Genomic DNA, 22,854 nt, shown 5'->3' on the forward strand with positions numbered 1-22,854 from the left:
GTGGTGCTACTGTGAAGTGTGAACCGTACTGTTTCAAGTTTCAATCAAGTTTCAACCAAGAGAGAATGCTAACATGACAATGGGGCAGAAAACATTTATAATCTTGATAGGTTTGTCATGGTACAAATAGTATGTAGGATACAGCAGCAACGTTAATGCTGGTAATCTGGCTAACACGGTTGACGCCCCCAGAAGCAAAATCTTTACCGAACCACGCCCCCAAAAGCAAAATCTTTACCGAACCTACTGCCTTCACCTTTGGCACTCAACGCCCTAGCTCAACTTCTGAAGAAATCCTGAACCATGGAGCTCTTGACGTCCGAACCCAGCGCGCCAGGGCGGGGATCCCCGAGCCTGAACACGCTCTCGACCACCGAGACCTCTGTGGCCGTGGTGTCGGAGCCGCAGAACGCCGTCCAGTCGTTGGCGGTGATGCCGGCGGAGATGACGTCGCTGCCCCTGTTGACGGTGCCGGCGACCAGGGGCACCTGCAGCAGCGTTGCGAGCTCGTCCAGGTCCTCCACCGAAGTCTGCGGGTGAACCTGCCATGATTAGCAGGTTCCAGGAGCAGGGGTTAGCGATCAGCAAGCAGTTTCAGCTCTGCTCGCAGTGCCGTCCGATGTGGGAATAAGCTAGTTTCGACGGGTTTATTACCAGGCCTCCTTTGTTGGTGAAGGTGCAGTAGCTCCCAACCAGGATGTTCCCTGCGATCGTTTGCCTGAACACTTCCACCCCAAGAACATCTGAAATGACCTCCTCAGTTTCCTGTGCCGCACAAAAATTAGTCAGGCAAAGAGCTGAGCCCATCGGTCATTCAGATTTCCCAAGTGGAAGAGGGGCTCGCTTGCCTTGTCCAGGTCAGGGTGCGTGAGCGCGACGTAGTCGTTGCAGGCGATGCAGTTTCCCAGGGCGGAGAGGCGCTCGTCGACGCACTTGACCACCACTTCGTCGGGCAGGCTGTTCCTCAGGTGCTGGACCTCTGTGAACACGAGAAAAACAGATGGCGGCATGTCAAATCATGGTTTCAGTAAACTAGGAAGCTGGTAGGATGCAATGCAATGCTTGCTCTGTTCTCCGCGTCTCTGTTTTTCCCCCCTTAAAGTCCCCCAAACAGCAGGTACTGCTGAACTGCTACTTCAGCACGATCTTCATCGAATTTGACGATAGATGGACAGTGCGATTCAGAAACGGTCTTGGACATCTGCAATTATAATCCTCAAGATCAGAGTGTTGGTACTACCATACCTTGATCGGTGGCGGTATGCGGAAGAAGCAGCCCTCTCTTGTTACCTGACGGCCGGGCAAATACAGTGAAAGCACGTTAGCCAAGCACCACGCCACCAGCAAATGAAAAAAAAAAAAAACAGCAAGGTCCTCACCGACGCAGAGCCTCCCGACGATCCTGGTGCCGGCGACGGAGGACCTGAGTCACCTGACCACGGGGACGCCGCCGGCGAGCTCGGCCTCGAGCACACTGCATGCCACGCCAGGGTCAGAAGGCGAAACAGAGCACGCGCGATTGGCTGGCAACCGCAACAAACACACGAACGAGAACGATAATAAGCTTGCTTGTCCCGTCAGCGGGGCCGGGGGACAGCGACCGACGACGACCAACCTGTAGAAGCCCTCGGAGGCGCCGGGCGGGACGAGGCAGTAGGCGTTGGTGAGCCTAGCGAAGACGCCCACCTCGCACGAGTTCTCGAACTTGATGCCTGCGCGCGGATCATCTTCAGGAGTCAGCAGGGCACGATTTGATAAGATCAAACCGCGCATACCAGAGGAGAGGAGGAGCCTTCTTACGGGACGCCATTGTCGGTCGGCCGGGTTGGCTCGCGAGCTAGCGCGGAGCTCTCTCTCTCTCGCCGGCGAGTAGGGTTTAGCGAAGGGGCGGGCGGGCGGGCGGAGACGGTGGTGGTGGTGGTTGCTTGCGGCGGATCGCGTGTTCGGAGGCGGATCCTTATACCGTATACGCCGCCGCGCCGGGCTCAGCTGGCCGCGGGCAGCAGCAGGCTAGCAGTTGGAGTTGGAGTCGGTTTCGTTGCCCCCAAGTCTCCGCTTTCACCACGTTTCGTTTCGGTCTGGCACGTCTACTCTCGGCGCGTCTTCCCTGGTCGACTCTGGCCCGTGGGCCCCCCAACCCGGCAAAGCTTGGCTCCCGGCATGGTGCCGGTGCCGTGGGGGCCAAGTTTCTCCTGCTGCGGCGGCAGGGCTGCTGCTGGTCAAAGTCAAAGCCACTGCGCTGCTGGATATAACCGGAGTTCGTCATGGAGTCGGAGATCAATCAACCGGCCGGATAATTGGGATTTGCAAATTTTTCATCACTGGATAAAAGAAATCAAAATTAGGGGAAATGGTTTTCTTTTCCTTTGGTAGACGATCATTCAAAAGTTGTTTCCCTAGCTCGTTTCTCCTCCGAACTTGAAATGTATGCTTGTTTCTTTTTCTTTCATGTAATCGTGTTTTAATCAACAAACAAAATGATGCCCGACAGTCCATTTTTTCCCCCTTCTTCTCGTACTAATACTAATGTTGTTCATGGCTGCCTGGCTCGTATTGTTGTGCCACGCAATTTATTAGACTAACCAGCCAACCGTCAGTATGGTCCCAATTATCTGATTGTAGAAATGAGTGTTTCACTGACACGTCAGTATTTGATTATAGCGAATTGACAAGGCATGCTAGCTCATTATCGTCCTTAGCATGAGAAATTTGGAATTGAGTTTTGGGAAAAAAAATATTAAATCAATTATTTCGAAACGTGGAGAGCATGTAACTTTCTATAGTATGTGGTTACATGCTCTCTGCGTTAACTTTCTATATAATGTTAGTCAAAGTTCAAACTGTTTGACTTATCAAAAAGTAAGAATTGTATTCATTAACCACATACCTAGCTATATGGATCGTGGAAGGCCACATGGATTCGTACCAGGAGTTGGGTCGGGTACCCGGCAGCGCAAAACAAACAACCGCATCCTCTGACCGAACCAGAACACGCCGTGCACGCACCGTGCAAGAACACGCTTTGTCCAGCTGGTAAACGTAAAATTCCCAGCCATGTCATCCCCTCTCGATGAGCCCGTCGCCTCGTCGGCTGCTGCGCCGCCGTGCGACGGAAAGTCCAGGCGGCGGCGGCGTGCTAACCTAACCGCTCGTACATGGCGCGCTGCCGCAGCGGGCATCCTCCGCGGGCCGGGCCGGAACCGGAATGGAAGAAGCCATCCCCGTTCGGGCGCTCGCCCGCCACGCGCAGCACGGCGGCAGCGAGTGTGCTCCTCGCTCAATTGGTCCCACCTCGCCGTTTCGCGCGGGGTTCGCGGCGGATAAATCTCCCCGCGCTCCGGCTCCCACCGCCGGGTCCGGGAGCGCGGGCCTGTCACTCCAGCTTCCTCGGAGGGTAAAGAGTTGGCGGGGTACGCCGGACCCCGGTGATTGTCCGGCGGGGGCCATCGAGCCCCGGGTGTTAGCCTGAGGCCTCTCGGAGCCCTCGCGCCGTCCACCGCCGGACCCGTCGGCCCCTCCTGCTGACCCTTCTTGACCCGTTTCAGAGATCACCGGACGTTGGGGGCTCTGAGCCTGGCAGCACAGCATGAATTCTCTCGAAAACGGCCGTGGTCGATCGATCGGTTGGGCGGTAAGACGGTTGCCGGAGGAGGAATCCTCCGGCGGCGCAGCCCACGTACATGAGTGGATCCGTGTACGAGGAAGAGAGAAGCTGTGTTGTGTTGCTGTGGGACTTGGGTTCGCACGCTCTGAACCCCCTCTCGCCAACTTTTTTTTTGGGGTGTTTGTTGATTATTATTGTGATATTGTCGGTTGATGACTGTTATCTTCGTCCAACTTTGAAATGTTCCTGCTGTGCTGATTTTCTAGATTTCTGGCTTCCCAATCCCAAAATAAGAAAACGTACGACTCTGGTGATGATCACCGGGATGGGAATGCTGCCAATCCAAAAGTCTCCGAAGCCTGAACCCTGGTTGTCTGTCCATCAACTGCTGCCGCCCTGAGAAAAAAGGCCGTGTTTGGTTGGCTCTGAAAATTTTCTCATAAGAACTTTTCGGTGCTTTGATAACTAATTAGGCTCATTGGATTCGTCTCGAAAAGTTACACTCATCCGTAAAAAGGTTTCGCAAATAAACTTCGTTTAGTAATTGAGGGACCGAAACTGGCGACCAGAGGGGGGTGAATGGGAACCGATCAAAATTTCTTTCGAAATTCAACCCGTCGGCCTATATCCCAAAATCACCCAAACCCTCAAGCGTTCTGACCAAGGTTTGGAATAGCTATTGAAAAGCTAAACCAACACAAAAGGCCCAGAACGAGCGAGCAAAGACTCAGAAGCGAATCGAAAAATTGCAGAACTGATCTGCCAGGACAGGTCTGACCGGTCACGGCTATGCAAAAGCTAGCAGACCGGTCTGACCGGTCTTGCCTACCGGTCTGACCGGTGGCACCCAGAAAACCCGCGAAAACTTAGATTCAAACTGTGAATCTCGATCAAACGACCACGACAATCGATGAAACTTGGGGGATAGCTTCGCCCCTACCCCGTGAACATATCCCCAAGAGATCTCGACCTAAAAATTAAAGAAACTCGAGAATTCAAGGGGAGATCAAGAAGGATTGGGGTTTTCTCAAAAGCTCAAGAACTTCAATTCTGAAGCACTGGTGATTCTAGAGGGTTTGGCACGAGACTAGAAGCACGGGAATCACTCCAAAGAGCTCTACGAACCGTCGCAATCTAGTGCACCAAAATCGAAACGAAAATCCATCACAAAAAGCACAAGAGGGACGGGATTGGATTGATTCAAAAGCCCAGAGGGCACAAGGAGGATGGGGCCTCCTTTTCCAATCAAATCCGATACAACGTCTCACAAATCCATAACAAATCCTACTCTAAAGAGAAGAACAGGGGGAGGGAGACGTAGGGGCGGCGGCCTGGAGAACAGAGGAGTCCACGAACAGATTACAAAAGCCGCAATTAACCTAACACAAGTGAAGGGGTATTCATACCCGCGGGACCGGTTAGACCGATACACTGGACCGGTCAGACCGGTTGGCCTGCAGCACCCCCTGTACACGATCTCATCTGACGGCTGAGGTTCTTTCTTCGAAGTGAAGTCTTCTCCACGATGCCGCCATCTTGATGAAGATCTGGTCCGCAGTTTTGGAAGGTCCGCGAAACCCGGGTAGATGGCCGGTTTTGAGAAAACCGCCAAAACTCCTCGCGCGGGAAGATTCCCGCCTCCACGCCGTGGCCCTAGACGCCGTTCCCGCCTCGGCCTCCTGACGGCCCTAGACGCCGCCCGATGCCCGTCACCTCCTCGCCTGCAGCGAGGCCCTAGACGCCGTCGACGCCCGTCGCCTCCGTCAGTCCCGAGACCGACGCCTGTGCCTCCACGACTTGGCGTCTTCAACCGCCGTCCGCCTCCTTGGTTTTGTGGCGCAAACCAAGAAACCCGCCTTCCGTCGCTGCTTGCGCCCTCGATCCAGGAGTGGACGCCACAGTTACCGCCCGGTCCGAGCTCCGGTCCCGGCTGCCCTTCACCGCCGTCCACCGCACGGTCCATCGGCCACAGCACCTCCATGACAGCTCCCCGTCGACACTCGACGCCCGTGTACCTGCAATCCAAAGACCAAGCGCACGATTACACCGCACGATTGACAATTCACTCATCACAAGCAGGATAGAGTACTCAACATTCCTCAGTACTTCATGCATTTGTCTTTTTGTGGAAAATTTTTCATGATGTGAATCAAACACGGCCAAACAGTCGCTTGGGTTTCCACTTTCGACTGAGAAACGCTACAGCTGAAAACACTGGCCAATCACTCCACACCGCGGTAGCACTTCAACCTGGTTTGGTGTGAATCGACAGTGGTGGACCAGTTTTGGAATAGTTCTAGGACTACTTAGATTTTGTGCATTTTTTTATTTTAGATATCAACGGCTAATAGCCAGCTCCGGTACTACTGCTTTTGTAGTCCTGCTTCAAATGAATTTTTTTAATTTTAATACAAATTTTTAACGTAATTACAGAATAATACTTCAGATCACAGAAATTTCAAAAATATATCACTATTGTCTACCCAGTGGACGAAATTTAAATTTCGTCTACCCACTGGACGAAATCTAGTAATTTCGTCTGTTCGGTAGACGAAATCTAATTTTTGTCTACCAGATAGACGAAATATATATTTACATGGCAAATTTTATATTTTTAGTCCGTCCGACAAAATCTATATTTCGTCCCATGACCGGACGAAATTTAGCCGACAAAATTGCATGCGGGGCAGTGGAGCGCCTGTGTGGGCAGGCATGATGGGGCCTATCATTCGCTTGTTTTTGCTTCCATGCAATGATTTCCCTGCTGGTCTACTGGGCACTTAGCTCGCTGCATGCCTTCTGTGGTGCTGTTCCGAGCCTCTATGAGTCATTGTTAAGAGATGAGTAGCTGTGCACGTGTTCAGATAAAGGATAAGGCAGCAGCGCTTAAGAGATGAGTAGTTGTGCATGTGTTCAGGGCCCGTTTGGTTTGGCCCGTAGCACAAATTTTGAACAATAATTAAGGGTACTAAATAAAAATAATTTACAAAACTAACTCCACAACTTCTGCGCTACTTCGCGAGACGAATCTAATGAGGCCTTTGACCGCACGATTAGAGGTTGGTTACTGTAACGTCCCGCCTCCCCGAGGCCGGGCCCGCTTATATCTGGCTGTTTTCTAGGACATAGACTGTCCTCACAGACCAACATCAGTCTTTTCTGCACACTTTGTCCTCACTCGTGCGCACCCGGGAAGAACTTCCCGGTCGGTCACCCATCTCCAAATTTCTCCGGGCCAAGCACGCTTAACCTCGGAGTTCTTTGGAGACTGGCTTCCGAAAAAGAAGTTGCAACTTGTTGGTATGAGTATCCTATTAATCCTATTAAGCCCTGTGCCGGGGTGTCACATGCTCACCCCTTTAAGAGACCGACGTCCTCGTCGGTCAATCCCAAGCCAGGAACGTCCGCTCTTGGCCACGTCCCGTACGTCCAGTGCCAGCAGCCCATGTGCCACGTCCGTGCGTCCAGTGCCAATGGTCCCTGTGTCACGTCCGTGCGTCCAGTGCCAACGGCGCATCCCTGATGCCCGTGCACTGACCCGCCACGCGCCCGTGCACATGCCGGTGGCATCTGCGCCCCACGCGCCCGTGCTCATGCCTCCGCACTTACGCCCGTACGTGCCCGTGAAACCGCGAGAGTCGACTCTGATACCATTCTGTAACGTCCCGCCTCCCCGAGGCCGGGCCCGCTTACATCTGGCTGTTTTCTAGGATATAGATTGTCCTCACAGACGAACACCAGTCTTTTCTGCACACTTTGTCCTCACTCGTGTGCACCAGTCTTTTCTGCACACTTTGTCCTCACTCGTGCGCACCCGGGAAGAACTTCCCGATCGGTCACCCATCTCTAAATTTCTCCGATCCAAGCACGCTTAACCTCGGAGTTCTTTTGAGACCGGCTTCCGGAAAAGAAGTTGCAACTTGTTGGTATGAATATCCTATTAATCCTATTAAGCCCTGGGTCGGGGTGTCACAGTTACTGTAGCATTATTGTAGTCAATTATTAATTAATTACGTCATTAGATTCGTCGCGAAAAGTTACACCCATCTGTGAAAAGATTTTACAAATAAATTTCATTTAGTACTCCATGCATGTAAAATTTTTTTAGCGCGAGTAGCGCAACGGAACCAAACGGGGCCAGATAAAGGAACAGGCAGCCTATGAGTCATCGATGAGTAGCTGTGCACGTGTTCAGATAAAGGAACAGCAGCCTAGTCATAGATGAGTAGCTGTGCACGTGTTCAGATAAAGAAACAGGCAGCCTATGAGTCATCGTTAAGAGATGAGTAGCTGTGCATATGTTCAGATAAAGGAACAGATGCTCCACTTTTGTCGGCTAAATTTCGTCCAAAAATATATAGATTTCGTCATGCAAATATATATTTCGTCTATCTGGTAGACGAAAATTAGATTTCGTCTACCGAACAGACGAAATTACTAGATTTCGTCCAGTGGGTAGACGAAATTTAAATTTCGTTCACTGGGTAGACGATAGTGATATATTTTTGAAATTTCTATGATCTGAAGTATTATTCTGTAATTACGTTAAAATTTTGTATTAAAATTAAAAAAATTCTGCTTCAAATATCTTGGCCCGACATAACTTAGGTTCAAGTCTTGGGTCCTCCACTGTGAACCAGTTTATATGGTTTGAGTTTTTAGTTGGTTTATATTGGTTTGGTGGATAATAGAGGTGCGATATATAATGGTTTGGTTTGGTTTTAAATTATAATGGTCTAGTCTAGTTTGGTTGATACTGGTTTGGCTAATTCAAAAGATTTAATAATAAAAGAATAATTTATGACTATATATGTGACTAAGTTGAAAGCTAGACCCTAAAATTAAAAACTCGCATTCACGTCTTAAAATTTAAACCGATTTTGACATAATTTATGTTGATGTATCAAAATGACAGCTAGCAACTTTGCGCAAATCGGTGCAATAAAATTAACATGCAGTCCCCATGCAAATCGGTGTGGTCAGATCTATATGTGGGCCCCACGTCTAAAGTTGCACCGTGAATTAAAAGCTCGCATTCACACCTTAAAATTTTTGCGAATCTGAGTGAAATTTGTTGGAGATGCCTCATAATGACTGTCAACTACTCTGTGTAGATCGGTATGTACGGATTTATATATGGGCCCCACATTGGAAGCAATATCTTAAAACTAGTTGGAGAGAATTCGACCTAGTAGTTTGACACCGGTTGGGTTGAAACTATTGGTTTGGCTTATTTTGGGAGAAAAGAGCAAGTAGTTTGGTTTGGTTTGGGTGGAATAGCAAGTGGATGGAGTTGGTTCCGTTTCTAAAGTGTGTTAAGGGTTTAGGATTTAGGGTTTCTAAAGTGTGTTAATAATAAAATAGTTGGTGTGATTTTTAGTTTGGTTTCCAAACCATTAGCAGGGTGAACTAGCATTGGAAGAAAAGAGCAAGTAGTTTGGGTTGATTTGAGTGGAATAGCAAGTGTGTGGAGTTGGTTTGGTTTCTGAATTGTATTAATAATAAAATAGTTTGGTGTGATCTTAGTTGGTTTCCAAATTATTATCAGGGTGAGTAGCACGGGGAGAAAAAAACAAGTAGTTTGGGTGGAATAGTAAGTGGATGGAGTTCAGGGGACGGATCTACAGGGTATGCCAGTTGGGCCATGGCATACCCTGCAAATCATGCCTAGTCTAAACTGTTTGTGTAAAAGAGCAAACCTTCCATGCAGAACAGTCAATCTCCATAGTTGACAGCTTCCCATTGTGTGCTGGCACTCATCCAAGCCCCCGATACAATCGCAGGCTATCTAAATCAGTAAAACGCAACACGTCCTTTAGTCTGTGGGCTCTTGCTGATGAGCATTGTTGCCGGTGATGATCTGATCATCATCGCTAGGATTTGAGATTGCATCTATTCTATCAAATTTCAGTCTTCCACACAAGATACAGATACTCGAAATCTTGCATGTTTCTATGGTTGTAATGTCAGCTAGGTTTCTGATTTGGAGATATGATCACCAGATTCAAATCGAAAATAATCCAAATACTTTGTTCAAGCGCCTTGAACATATCTTTCATAGTTTGATCACATCTGATTCCCATTCTCCACCATGAGCATCCCTCTCCTCTTGTCGGTTGTGTGACTTTAATATATCAAGGGGACTTTAGGATAGAGGGCTTGATTGAGGACATATTGGAGTTGCTCTTAGCATAGCAATTTTTTTTAAAGGCCCGACGCGGTCGCACTGTCCGCATTTGCCCCAGAGCTGGCCCTGAGTAATGGTTCGGCATACCCTGAGTTAAAATCCTAGATCCGCCACTGGTGGAGTTGGTTTGGTTTCTAAAGCGTGTTATTAATAAAATTGTTTGGTGTTATTTTGGTTTGGTTTTAAGAAAAGAGCAAGTAGTTTAGGTTGGTTTCGGTGGAAGAGCAAAATGTGTGGAAGTGATTTGATTTTTAAGATGTGTTAATAACAAAATAGCTGGTGTGATTTTAATTGGTTTCCAAACATATAGCAGGTTGAGTAGTACCGGAAGGTGGAAGGACGTCCGATCGTCTTCCCATGGCTGACACGGTGTGGGCCGGCACTCCCTGCCGGGCCCGCATCTCAGCACACCGCGCAGCGCGGAATGGAAACGGCGGGCAGTAGTGCAGCCAAGCAAGAAGATCAAGAGACAGCACGGGATTGGCTGCTGATAATTGCAACTCCAAAGTGTAAAATTTATTTTATAAAAATTATAATTTTGACCTACCTACCATAAAGTACAATATATTTTCGGAAGATTTTTACAAAAGACAACTAATATCTCATCTATTATTACAAAAGATAAAGGACATTTTTGTAATTTTATATTTAATATTGGTTTGCGTGCTAAATGTTAGACTTGTACTCCTTCTTTTCCAAATTATAAGACATTCCAACAATCTTGGAGAGTCAAAAAATTTTAATGTTTGACCAAATTTATATAATAGAATAATGATATTTATTATATAAATTAAGTACCATTAGATTTCTTTATTAGTTATATTTTCATAGTACATCAATTTGATATCATAAATATTTATATTTCTATTTATAATCTTGGTCAAACTTGAGATTGTTTTAACTCTCCAAGATTCTTGAGATGTCTTATAATTTGTAACGGAGGGAGTATTTATTTTGGGAAGGTGGGAGCAGGACAGAGAAACAGGGTTTCTGGACTCAAGAACGAAGAGGGTTTTCTGTGACCTCCTTCCCGGTGAGGAGGAGGAGGGAGGCTGTTCTTCTTCTCGCTGCTGAGTAGTAAGGCTGCATCTTGCTTGCATGCGTTCCTAGATAGTGACTCGGGTTTCCTCGCCATTCCGGGGCCGTTCACCACCGGTTCGACGTCGACGGGTCTCCGGCGAGCTTTGGGTGCGCGGACCGAGTGGCGGAGCTGGCCGGTGCGTGAATGCGTCTCGTGGTTTTCGAGAAGGGCGCGAATCTTATGCAAGTTGATTGGGTTATTTCGTTTTTCATTTCCTCTTCTTCGGGATGAGCATTGTTTCGTGAACCGGTGGCGATTTTGGGCTGGCTGCTTTCGTATCCTTTTGGTGCCTTTGATTGAATCGGCGGTGATCATCTTTACAGTGCCCGTAAAAACCCTCCCCTGACAATTAGGTGCCGGTCTGCATGTTCTAGTTTTTTTTTAAATGAAGTCTAGTTAGAAGTGGAAAACCCTCTCTGTTTAGGCTCTGAATTCGTACGGAAACTCTGTTCCTTGAGTTTTGACTTTCGAAAACTGCCGTCTGATGGTTTTCTTTGGCTAATTGGTTCCTTTGTATTTGGGAGGGTTTCATAGCTCTCGGTGTTAGTTAATTTCCTAATTTTCTACAGTGTTGCCGCCTTATCTTTTCGGAGCCGGACGGTAAATTGTGGACTAATTCCCAACAACCAGGGTTCCTTCAACCCTGATTGTGTCCTGCTTCTTAATAAAAACTGATTGTGTGCTTGATATCTATGTGTTATGGCAGCAGGCTTTATACCTAACTATTTTTAGTGTTTATAGTCATTTCTTGTATGTAGTAATTATTGCAAGTATTTGTGATCTAGTTCAAAGTATACAAACACATGTAAATGTTTCACTTGCACATTCTTTTGTAAAGGCCTATTTCCATGTCTTCTTGCTGATGGCAACCTTAGAGCAACTAACGCAAAAGAAATAATTGGAAACATGTTGTTTCTCTTGTCTCTTTTTCACGAAGATTGTGTTATATTGTGGTTAGATCAGTATAAAATTGCATACTGCTAACAAGGTTCCTTATCTTAATGCACTATTTTGATACTAATAGATGCGCAAAATAGATAAAAATGATGCAATACATAAGCTGTCTCTTGAAATGAGTGCAGTCCCTCTGGCTAGTTAATTTCATATCCATTTAGAGTCGTTTTTAGTTGCTACTTTTCTGTTCTCCCTTGCAGATACATTTGGCTTTAGATGGAGTCTAGCAGTGACAAGGGTGTTCTGATCAAGTCGCCAATTCCTCAGACTCCCAATCTGCAGGCCTGGATATGGCACAAAAGGAGGTCCAATAAAGCTTCGTACAAACCACTTCAAAGTCTCAACCGACAGCAGAGATATTACCTTCTACCGCTACCATGTACCCACCTGATAGCAATCCTATCTTGTGAACTTTTTGGTCCCGAAATTTCCTCAGATAATTTGCAACAAATTGTTACAATTTGTCACACACAGGTGAATCTGAAGTACGAAGATGATCAACCCGTTGCTCAGAAAGGTGTAGGCAGAAAAGTGATAGATAAGCTGCAGGAGACCTATGCCTCGGATCTGGAGAATCTGAACTTTCTTGCTTATGACGGTGAAAAGAGCCTGTTCACCATTGGCGCCCTTCAGAATGTTAGGGATGTGTTTACAGTTGTAGTTGAGGATGCTTCATCTACAAAGTGATCATTCAGCCTCAACAATTTTTTCTAATGTTCTTATGATCTTGAACTAACATATTCTTGGTTGCACAACTTATATTGGTTCCATGTAGGACACCTGGAGGAGATGGAAGTCCAGAGGGAAGTGACATGAAAAGAATGAAGCGGCTGATGCGGGTGAAGACATTTAAAGTGGAGTTGTCCTTTGCCGGAAAGGTCCCATTGAGTGCCATTACCAAGGCTATAAGAAGCCAAGAATCTGATGACTATCAGGAAGGTCTTCAGGTTCTTGATATCATACTGAGGCAACACTCAGCAAGACAGTAAGCCATACTTTTTGTCAAAACTAGTGTCATTTTATTTCCAAAAATACCGTATTAGAAATTAATATTTTTTAAATGACTATAAGATCCTTGCTTCACTCCATCCTTGTACTTGTCTGCAGGGGTTGCCTTCTAGTTCGACAATCCTTGTTCCACAGCCCCTCCAAGATCATCAATTTGGGTGGTGGTGTTGTACCTTGTCCAGGATTTCATTCCAGCTTTCGACTCACTCAAAGTGGGCTTTTACTTAATATGTGTATGTTTATAATAATCTAGAGGCTTAATTCTGCATGATACTACTTCGTGATCAATATCATTGCAAAAGCAGTATAGTGATAGTGCATTACACATGTTTTTTTTTCAATTGGTGCTAGATGTTTCTACAACGGTGATTCTGGAACCCGGGCCTGTGACTAATTTTATAATGTCTAGCCAGTATATCAACGATACTCGCAGAATTGACTGGGGCAAAGTAAGTTATGGCCTCGACGATACTGATGTTTCGCCCCGATAATTGCTAGTACTAAACAGTGACTAGTTGACTGCATTATTTTTATTTGCATATGTCATCCATCATTGACTACTTTTTTAGGCAAAGCGTACATTGAAGAATTTGAGGATCAAAACCACTCACACGAACTCTGAATTCAAGATTGTTGGCTTCAGTGAGAAGTTTTGTTTTGAACAGACGTGAGACTAAAATATTCTTGGTTTCAATGTTTCAGCAGCAATTCCACCTCATGGGTTTTCGAATGTCTTCTATTCTCTATCCAGGTTTCCTCTGAAGCAAAGAGATGGTGATACTGTGCAAGTTACGGTCTATGATTACTACCTGAAGCATTGGGGTATAAAACTGAAAGATTCAATTAGCTTCCCCTGCTTGAATGTGGGGAACAGGGTTAAAAAAACCGTTCGGAACCGGACCCGTTACCGCGGTTACCGGTCTAACCGGCCCGGCCCGGTTCCGGATCCGGGCGGTTAGAAACCGGGCCAAATTCAAATTTTAAATTTGAATTCCAAAAAATGGAAAAATCCCAAAAAAATCTTTAAAATACTTCAAGTTGTGACGAATCTAATGGTGTCAAACTTTTTCAAATATTCGTTCATTTAGTATACTTTGCGAGCATTTGAATTTAAACAAAAAAAAACGTGCATACAAAAGTATACAAATACAATGTAAAAGTAGTAAAAAAAGGGTTGGAGGGTTCATTTAGGCTAAAACATATTATACAAACATTCATTTAGTATACTTTGCGGGCATTTGAATTTAAACTAAAAAAGAAAAAAAATTTGAATTTGGTCCGTTACCGTTCAAACCGACCGTTACCACTCAAACCGACCGGTAACCGGTCAAACCGGACCGGTAAACCGGTTTAACCGGCCGGTTAGCCGTTCGAAACCGGTATAACTGCGGGTTTTGAATTCGAATTTGAGTTTAACCAATTTTTACCGGTAACCGGTCAAACCGGACCGGTTAGCCGGAACCGGGCGCCGGCGGTTCGTACTCAACGGTCGGTAAAAAAATCCCTGGTGGGGAAGCCAAAGCGTCCGACATATTTACCCATAGAGGTCAGTCATTATCGTTCAGCTTAATGTTTAAAGGAAAAGTGTCAGAGTACAAGCATCTGAGATTGTAGTCGTGGTGGATGGGCGGCCGGGGACTCGGCTCCCGGCGGCGGCGAGGGCGTGACGCCATCCTTGGCGGCCGGCGTGAGCGTGCTACAATTGTGGGGAAAAGGGACACCTAAGTTACAATTGTCCCAGTCCTAGAGGCAATGGTGGTAGAGGTGGATCTCGTGGAGGCCGTGGAAGCACTCGTGAAGTTATGGAGGAGGTCGTGGTAGTCGTGGTGGAGGCCGAGGTAGAGGCCGTGGTGGCCCTAGAGCCAATATAGCTACCACTGAAGACACTCCTACTCTTACTCTGACTGGGGAACAAGTTAAACAGTGGGAACAATGGCAGAAGGGTCAATCTCCTGAGAGCTCCACTCCACCTGATGGAAACACCACCAACAACTTCGGTAACTTTGCCAACTACGCCCACATGGGGGGAGGTACTCAAGCACAGGCACTTGCATCCTCATGTAGGCATCACATAGAATGGGTCATAGATTCAGGAGCATCCAAACATGTCACTGGTATGTCTAGTCCTTTTAAAACATACAACTCATACACTCATTCCGAGTCAGTTCAAATTGCTGATGGCACATCCCGATAAATTCATGGTGTAGGGTCTATAGAGTGTACACCATCTCTTAGTTTGCCATCAGTCCTGCATGTTCCATCTTTTCCAGTCAATCTCCTTTCTGTAAGTTCAATTATCGATCAATTTAAGTGCACAGTAACATTTGATGAAAACTCTTGTACCTTTTAGGAGAGGGGGACTGGGAGAAGTATTGGGACTGGAGTCAGGCGTAATGGGTTGTGGTTCATCAGTCATGAGGAGTCAGCATTGACAGCAGCTACTGAAGGAGGTATGAAGGAGATTCTGCTACTCTATGGTCGGTTAGGACATGTTTCTTTTGAAAGCTTAAGTCGGTTGTATCCTGCTATGTTTAAGGGAGTGGACAAAAGTAAATTTGTATGTGATGCATGTGAGCTTGGCAAACATACTAGATCTATCTATCCGAGTATTAGCCTTCGTAGTTGTGAACCATTTATTCTAATACACTCAGATGTTTGGGGTCCCTGTTCAGCTACATCTGTGAGTGGTGCTAAGTCGTTTGTCACCATTATTGATTGTTACACTCGTATGACTTGGATCTATATGATTAAACATAAAAATGAAGTGTTTCAGTGCTTTCAAGACTTTCATAACTTGGTGGCAAATCAGTTTAATGCAAGAGTTCGAGTCATTCGGACTGACAATGGAACAGAGTATGTGAATAATGAATTCAGATCATATCTTTCAGATCAAGGAATTATACATCAAACCACTTGTCTTGGTACACCACCCCAAAATGGTGTAGCTGAAAGAAAGAATCGACATTTGTTGGAGGTTGCAAGGTCTCTAATGTTTCAGATGAATGTGCCTAAATACCTTTGGAGCGAGGCTGTGATGACAGCAGTTTGTCTTATCAATCGTATGCCATCTAGGATACTTGACATGAAGTCACCTGCTAAGTTCATGTTGGGACGACGAGAGTTCAAGGTGCCTTATAAGGTGTTTGGTTGTGTTTGTTTCGTCAGAGACCACATGCCTTCAGTGGGAAAATTGGAACCACAAGCGGTGAAGTGTATCTTTGTTGGCTATTCATCTACACAGAAGGGATACAAGTGTTGGGATCCCATTGGAAGAAGGCTGTTTGTGAGTATGGATGTAACATTCCGTGAGGAAGAACCGTACTACACAAAGAAGGTTGATCTTGATCCATTCTTGGAGGAGTTCTCTTCAGTCATTGAGAGTGACAGTAGAGAGGAAGGGAATGAGAATGGTGTGTGCACAATGATGCTGTGCCTCATGAGAAGGTGGTCGTTGGGACAATCCTGTGTCCGATAAGTGAGTATGGTGGTTCAGGAGGTTTAGCCAGTGAGGCTTCAGGGGGTATGATTGCTGGTGGTGCGGAGGTGGATGAGACTTCAGGAGGTATGTGTGGGGATCGTGATAATCCAAGTGTTGAAGGTCAGGAGGAGATGGAAAATGGTGAAGCTATAGAGGTTGGGACAATCTCATGCCCCATTGGGGAGAATGTGGATGGGAAGCCGGGGGAGCGACCCATAGTGTATTTTCGAAGGAAGACTAAAAAAACAGAGGGAGCAACCACAACCCGAACAAGCTGAAGCTCCAGTCCCACATCACTCCTCGGACTCCTCTCCATCGAGCCTACCAACCCCAACCGGTAACATTTCTCCCACCCCTGAATATGTAGAGTTACCTCTTGCACAAAGTAGAGAGCCTAGAGTTAATGCTGGAAAACCTCCTTCTCGTTATGGCTATGAACATGACATTGCTAAGTATGTTTCATACTCTAGTGTTTCTCCTGCATATAGAGCCTTCATTGCATCATTACAGATAGTGCCTATTCCGAAGGACTGGAGGTGTGCGAAACAGGATCCAAAGTGGAAAGATGCAATGAAAGAAGAGTTACTTGCACTCCAAAAGAATAAGACATGGGAACTTGTTCATCTTCCAAAAGGCAAGAAGGTGGTTGATTGCAAGTGGGTGTTCACAGTGAAGCAGACTCCTGAAGGAAAGGTGGATAGGTACAAAGCAAGATTGGTTGCAAAAGGGTACAGTCAAACATATGGGATTGACTATGATGAAACTTTTGCACCTGTGGCAAAAATTGGCACGGTAAGGACATTGATATCATGTGCAGCCAACTTCGGTTGGCCACTTCATCAGCTAGATGTGAAGAATGCATTTCTTCATGGTGATCTACAAGAAGAGGTATATATGGAAATTCCACCTGGCTTTGCAAATGAACATACTCTTGGGAAGGTGTGCAAGCTCAAGAAGTCACTTTATGGCCTGAAGCAGTCACCACGTGCATGGTTCGACAGATTCAGGCGAGCAGTGTGTGATATGGGGTACTCTCAATGTAATGGTGATCACACAATCTTCTACAGACATCAGGGGTCTCGAATTACTATCTTGGTTGTTTATGTTGATGATATAGTGATCACTGGAGATGATGTGGATGAGATAAAAAAACTAAAAGAGAGGCTAGGCAGAGCCTTTGAGGTAAAGGATCTTGGACCACTAAGGTACTTTCTTGGGATTGAGATTGCCAGATCATCAAAAGGAATCATTCTCTCCCAAAGAAAGTATGTCCTTGATCTATTGGCGGAAACAGGAATGCTTGGGTGTCGTCCCTGTGGCTCACCCATTGATAGAAATCACCAAATGTGTGCTGACTCAGGTGAACTTGTGGACCGAGAAAGATATCAAAGGCTAGTCGGGCGATTGATATACCTCTGTCATACAAGACCTGACATTGCCTATGCAGTGAGTGTGGTGAGTAGATATATGCATGATCCTAGAACTGGGCATATGGAGGTTGTTTATCAAATCCTAAGATATCTGAAGGGAACCCCTGGTAAGGGGTTGTGGTTTAGAGCAAACCAACACTTAAATCTAGAAGGATACTGTGATGCTGATTGGGCAAGCAGTAGAGATGATCGAAGATCCACATCTGGATATTGTGTGTTTGTGGGTGGTAATCTTGTTTCATGGAGGAGAAAGAAGCAAGCAGTGGTGTCACGATCTACTGCAGAAGCTGAACACAGGGCAATGACCTTGGCTTTATGTGAGATGATGTGGTTAAAGGGCCTTTTGAAGGAGCTTCGAGTGTTGAAGAATGAAACTATGTTACTCCATTGTGATAATGTGGCAGCGATCAATATAGCAAATAACCCAGTCCAGTTTGATCGGATGAAGCATGTAGAGATTGATCGGTTCTTCATCAAGGAAAAGATGGACACTGGGGCCCTGAGACTAGAATATGTTAAGTCTAGCGATCAACTTGCTGATTGTCTCACAAAGGGTTTAGGTCCTAAGGATAATGAGTTAGCATGTAACAAGATGGGCATGTTTAATATCTTTAGTCCATCTTGAGGGGGAGTGTTGGTGTATGGATGTAATTCTTGATATTGTAAGGACCTTTGTGTAAAGTGATAGAACAAAGAGAAGAGAGAATGGGCTGTGGCAGTGTGCCCAGCAAGAATTCCCCAAATCCTACAACACTTTTCTGGCTGCTGGAGTAAGCGGCCGTGTTGGATCGGTGGCAGTGCCGGGGTTGTAGCTAGAGGCGTGCCGTGAAATGGTTTGAGAACTCCGACATGGAACACATCGTGGATACGTGCACCCGATGAAAGTCTGAGACGATATGCCACTTCACCTACGCGTTCCGTGATCTGGAACGGGCCAGCGTAACGAGGACCGAGCTTGCCGTGCATTCCAGGTTCTAGTGAACGTGTGTGGCGATTAAGAAGGCGTAGCCACACCCAGTCGTCAACATTGAAAACCAAAGGACGGTGATGAGCGTCGTAATGGCGCTTTGCATATTCTTGGGCCTGAAGTAGACGGTCAGAACATCAGCGATGAATGCATCGCGGTCTTGCAGTAGAGTGTCGACTGTTGCTGTCTTGGCTGTGGCTGTCGAATACGGCAGCAGGGTTAGGGGAGCTCGGCCATATACAACTTGAAATGGAGAGGTGCGCAGTGCTGAGTGATATGATGTATTGTAAACATATTCAGCCCATGTTAACCAATCTAACCAAGCTCGAGGGCGATCACCCGTGATGCAGCGGAGATACATTGAAATTGTTTTGTTCACAGCCTCTGACTGTCCATCAGTTTGGGGATGGAATGCGGTACTCATTTTGAGTTTGACACCTACATGCTTGAAAAGGTCACGCCAAACATGTCCTGTGAATATCGGGTCGCGGTCACTGACGATGGACTGTGGGAACCCATGCAAACGAACAATGTCGTTGAATAAAGTTCTTGCCACAGACACTGCTGTGTATGGGTGACCAAGTGCGATGACATGGGCAAATTTAGAGAACCTATCCACCACTGTCAAGATCACACTTTTACCATGTACACTAGGGAGTCTCTCGATGAAGTCCATAGATATGTCAGACCATACTTGATGTGGCACATCCAGGGGTTGCAGCAAGCCGGCTGGGTGTAGAGCTTCTGTTTTGTTTCTCTGACAGGTTGTGCAGGAGCGAACAAAGTCGCGCACTACTGCACGATCATTGTCGATGATGAAATCCTGTCTGAGGCGCTGCAAGGTTTTCTGTGTTCCCTCATGTGCTGCTGTGTGTGACATTTGTAACACTGTTTGCAGGCTGCAGCATTGAAGTCTCTACTCCTATAATGCAGCAGTAGTTCGTGCGTCGCCTCCTCCCCGCACCCCACCGCGTGGGCCGAACGCAGCCCACTCCCGGCCCACACAGTCGGTCGCTCGCCTCCTCGGCTGTCGCCCCCCGCTTCTCGCTCTCCCTCGCGCCGACGCCTCGCCCGGTCGCCAGTCGCCCGCCACGCCGCCCCTCGCCGTCCCTTGCTGTGCCGCGCCGCCGCCTCGCCCCTCACCCGCCGCGCCGCCCCTCGCCGTCCCTCGCCTCGGATCTGAACCGCTCCTCGCGCTCGCCGACGCCTTACCACTCCCCGCGCCCCACCGCGCAGCGGCTCGCCGTCCCTCGCCGGCCGGGATTCGACCACCATGGCACGGATCCGGCACGAGGAGGCTGCCAGCGCCAGCTCCCGTGCCAGCGCCCGCTCCCGCGCCAGTTACAGCTCCCCCACCACACGTCGCCCCCCACATTGTTGGCAACCGCCGCCTTTACCGTGAGCCACGACCGAGCGCACCCGCGAGCCGCGACAAGCCGCAGCTCTACTCAGTGTTGCCATGCTCCTCCGTCGCACACACGAAAGGTGCAGTTCCTCTCTTGCTTCTGTTCTCGTTCTCCCTCCCATGGTGGCGGCAGCTAATGCTTTGTTCCTGTTTATTCTTGATAGTCGTTCATCGGTGTGTCGCCTGCCCTCTTGGGATTGCCTGCTGCGTTGAGAAGGTTACATCCAGGTGCCCCAGTTTCCCTGTCGCTTCTGTTCTGGTTCCCTCTCCCATGATGGCGGCATCTAATGCTTTGTTCTCTGTTGATTCTTGATAGTGTGGTGCTTCGTTCATCGGTGTGTCCTCTTGTGATTGCCTGGTACGTTGAGAAGCTAACATCCAGGTGCCCAGTTTCTCTGCTTCCTTGCTTAATTGATCCTGTGTGCATGCTATGATGTATACAAAAGCTCAGTTTCTCTGCTTGCTTGCTTAATTGATCCTGGTGTTAATTGGGTAGTCAGTAATACGTGACTGCAATAAGCTCAGTTTCTCTGCTTGCATATTGCCTGAATGCTTTGTCCAATATTAACTGTGTGAAATGCATGATTCTTGATGTTAAATGCCAGCATTAGTTCCGTTTTTCGACCTGCAATGAAACTAGCTGCATGTAGTGTATGTTTAAGGTTAGTTCACACCTAATGTCATACAATATACCAAAATCGGTGAAACACCTGCTTCACCCCATTTTATATTTAGTTTAATGGCACCACTTCGCATTGGTGGAAGTAAGAGGACATATGCGGAGTATGCAGAGCCAAATCCAGCAACGGATTGGTGAGTTTAGTTACACTAATCAGAACACCTAAGATACACATATATATATATAGCAACCTAAAACGTGTGTGCTTACAGCTTAAAGTTGTTCGATGATGTTGACGATTCTCGAGGTCTACCTCAGACTTGGACTATAATTGTAAGGATAGATGTTAAATTCCCTATGGAGCCTAGGTATCATGATAAGCAACACTTCATCCTTGTCGACACCACTGTAAGTCACTACAAAGGCTAAAAATAAATTGTATCATTAAGTCGTTTTAGGCATAGTTATCTCACTCACATCTCCTGTACTGGGTAACTCTATAGGGTTCCAAAATTGAAGCAATTTCATATGGCAATAATGTCCATCGATTTGACACACTACTTCAGCAAGGATGCAAGTACATTTGAAAGATGTAGTTTTTGGGCCAAACTGGGGGGACCTTGAATTCAGAAATATTGGGCATCGGTTTGAGGTGACATTGACCAGAAAAAACTCGTGTTGAGCCATACACCTTCCGACTTCAGTTCCCTCCCTGCCCAAAGCATCTTATGCCATTTCATGAAGTGATCCGACAACCAACAAGACATTTGTAGGTACTGCTCCTAACCTACTTTGTTGTAATGGCTCTACAAATATCTTAATATCCATAGTCTTTAAGTTGATAAATTACTAAATGTTTCAGATGTTATGGGAATAGTTGTCCATATGGAGCCATTGGAGCATGTGGGCAATAGGCTATATAGAGAGGTTGTGTTAATGGATGCAAGGTATGCATTCAAATCGGTACTACAAACAATATGTTATATATTCACACCTCACCACTAAAGGGTTTTAATTAATATGCTAAATTTCTAGGTGGCACCTTATTATTGTTGGGATTTGGGAGTGACCTCTTCTGCCGGAATTTTCAACGATGGTACAAAGCTAGAGATGAAAAGGAAATTATAATTGCCACTATGCTGCGACGAAACTCTACACACAGTAATTCCTGATCAAATATACCTCTACCTGATCAAATATACCTCAGTCATATCTTCAATTTAACTAACCCTACCCTAACCCTACCCTATTTAACCAACAGGATGCTTGGAGAGACCACACATCACTGGACTTCAACCCAAGACATCACACATGGCATCAACTAGCAAGTGAGAAACTGCTACATCCTAAGCTAAATTTGTCTTCATCTGTTAATGCACACATATAGACTAAAACAATATATCTTGTAAATTGCAGCTGTTCGGCGAAATAATGATGGAAAGGCAGAATCTTCGCTTCGTTAACAGATATCTTGAAGCAAGATGGGCATACTTGGCGACCGTGTTACCACACTGATCGATCTGGGAATCAAGGAAAATTAGATGTAGGGTCATTAGGAAGTGTTTTCTAGATTGTTTGTCACTAGACTATTTATCACTGCTATGTTTTCGAAATTTGTATTAATGTTACCAGACTGCATTTCCAATACATTCATGGCTGTGCTATTCAAAAGTGTTTAGTTGAGTGGACAATATACTATGATAGTATATTTTGGTTATCATGTGTTGAATACAAGAAGAACGAGGCAGGCATCACTGGGTCGTATGGATTGCCAGAAGTTGCTTAAACATGGTTGATAGTTCCAGACTCCTGTATCTTAACCTGTTGGCACCCAGGCATGATCGACAGATCAATGTATCTGTTTTCTTGTTGCACGTCCTGACCTTTCAGGATTATTTGGCTTCATATGTGAACTGTATGATACCCTTTCAAAAAAACAAAAAAAACTATATGATTTATGTGGTTAGTAAAATACAACAAAACGATGGACATTGTTCTTTATGACTGGAAGTGTGTTATGGTTATTCGTTCAACATAACGCGGGGGGGGGGGGAGGGGGGACGCAGCCGCTGAGCGGGGCGTTTTCCCGACCCTGCGACAAAGGGTCGGGCGAGCCCGACC

At 46.5% G+C, this 22,854-nt stretch overlaps 1 protein-coding gene, 2 long non-coding RNA genes and 1 pseudogene across 3 annotated transcripts; 3 read left to right on the forward strand and 1 right to left on the reverse strand.

The window, feature by feature from the left end:
- Positions 1-69: 69 nt before the first annotated feature.
- LOC120706570 lies at positions 70-1,914 on the reverse strand (annotated as a pseudogene).
- A 1,291-nt stretch (positions 1,915-3,205) lies between these two features.
- On the forward strand, positions 3,206-15,228 carry LOC120709725 (protein argonaute 4B-like). Its single transcript, XM_039995387.1, has 11 exons — positions 3,206-3,372; positions 12,094-12,205; positions 12,301-12,509; positions 12,602-12,811; positions 12,934-13,067; positions 13,186-13,283; positions 13,404-13,501; positions 13,586-13,709; positions 14,351-14,380; positions 14,759-14,864; positions 15,185-15,228. Exons 1-11 carry the CDS (start codon positions 3,206-3,208, stop codon positions 15,226-15,228), a joined length of 1,332 nt encoding a protein of 443 aa, XP_039851321.1.
- A 4,735-nt stretch (positions 15,229-19,963) lies between these two features.
- LOC120706572 lies at positions 19,964-20,742 on the forward strand. Its single transcript, XR_005688353.1, has 3 exons — positions 19,964-20,194; positions 20,279-20,342; positions 20,431-20,742. It is a non-coding gene; the product is annotated as an uncharacterized LOC120706572 (long non-coding RNA).
- Positions 20,743-20,870: 128 nt separating this feature from the next.
- On the forward strand, positions 20,871-21,367 carry LOC120706573. The gene is made up of 3 exons (XR_005688354.1): positions 20,871-20,927; positions 21,006-21,141; positions 21,237-21,367. It is a non-coding gene; the product is annotated as an uncharacterized LOC120706573 (long non-coding RNA).
- The last annotated feature ends 1,487 nt before the right edge of the window (positions 21,368-22,854 follow it).

Source organism: Panicum virgatum, chromosome 5K (assembly GCF_016808335.1).
Source record: "Panicum virgatum strain AP13 chromosome 5K, P.virgatum_v5, whole genome shotgun sequence".
Lineage (NCBI taxonomy): Eukaryota > Viridiplantae > Streptophyta > Magnoliopsida > Poales > Poaceae > Panicum > Panicum virgatum.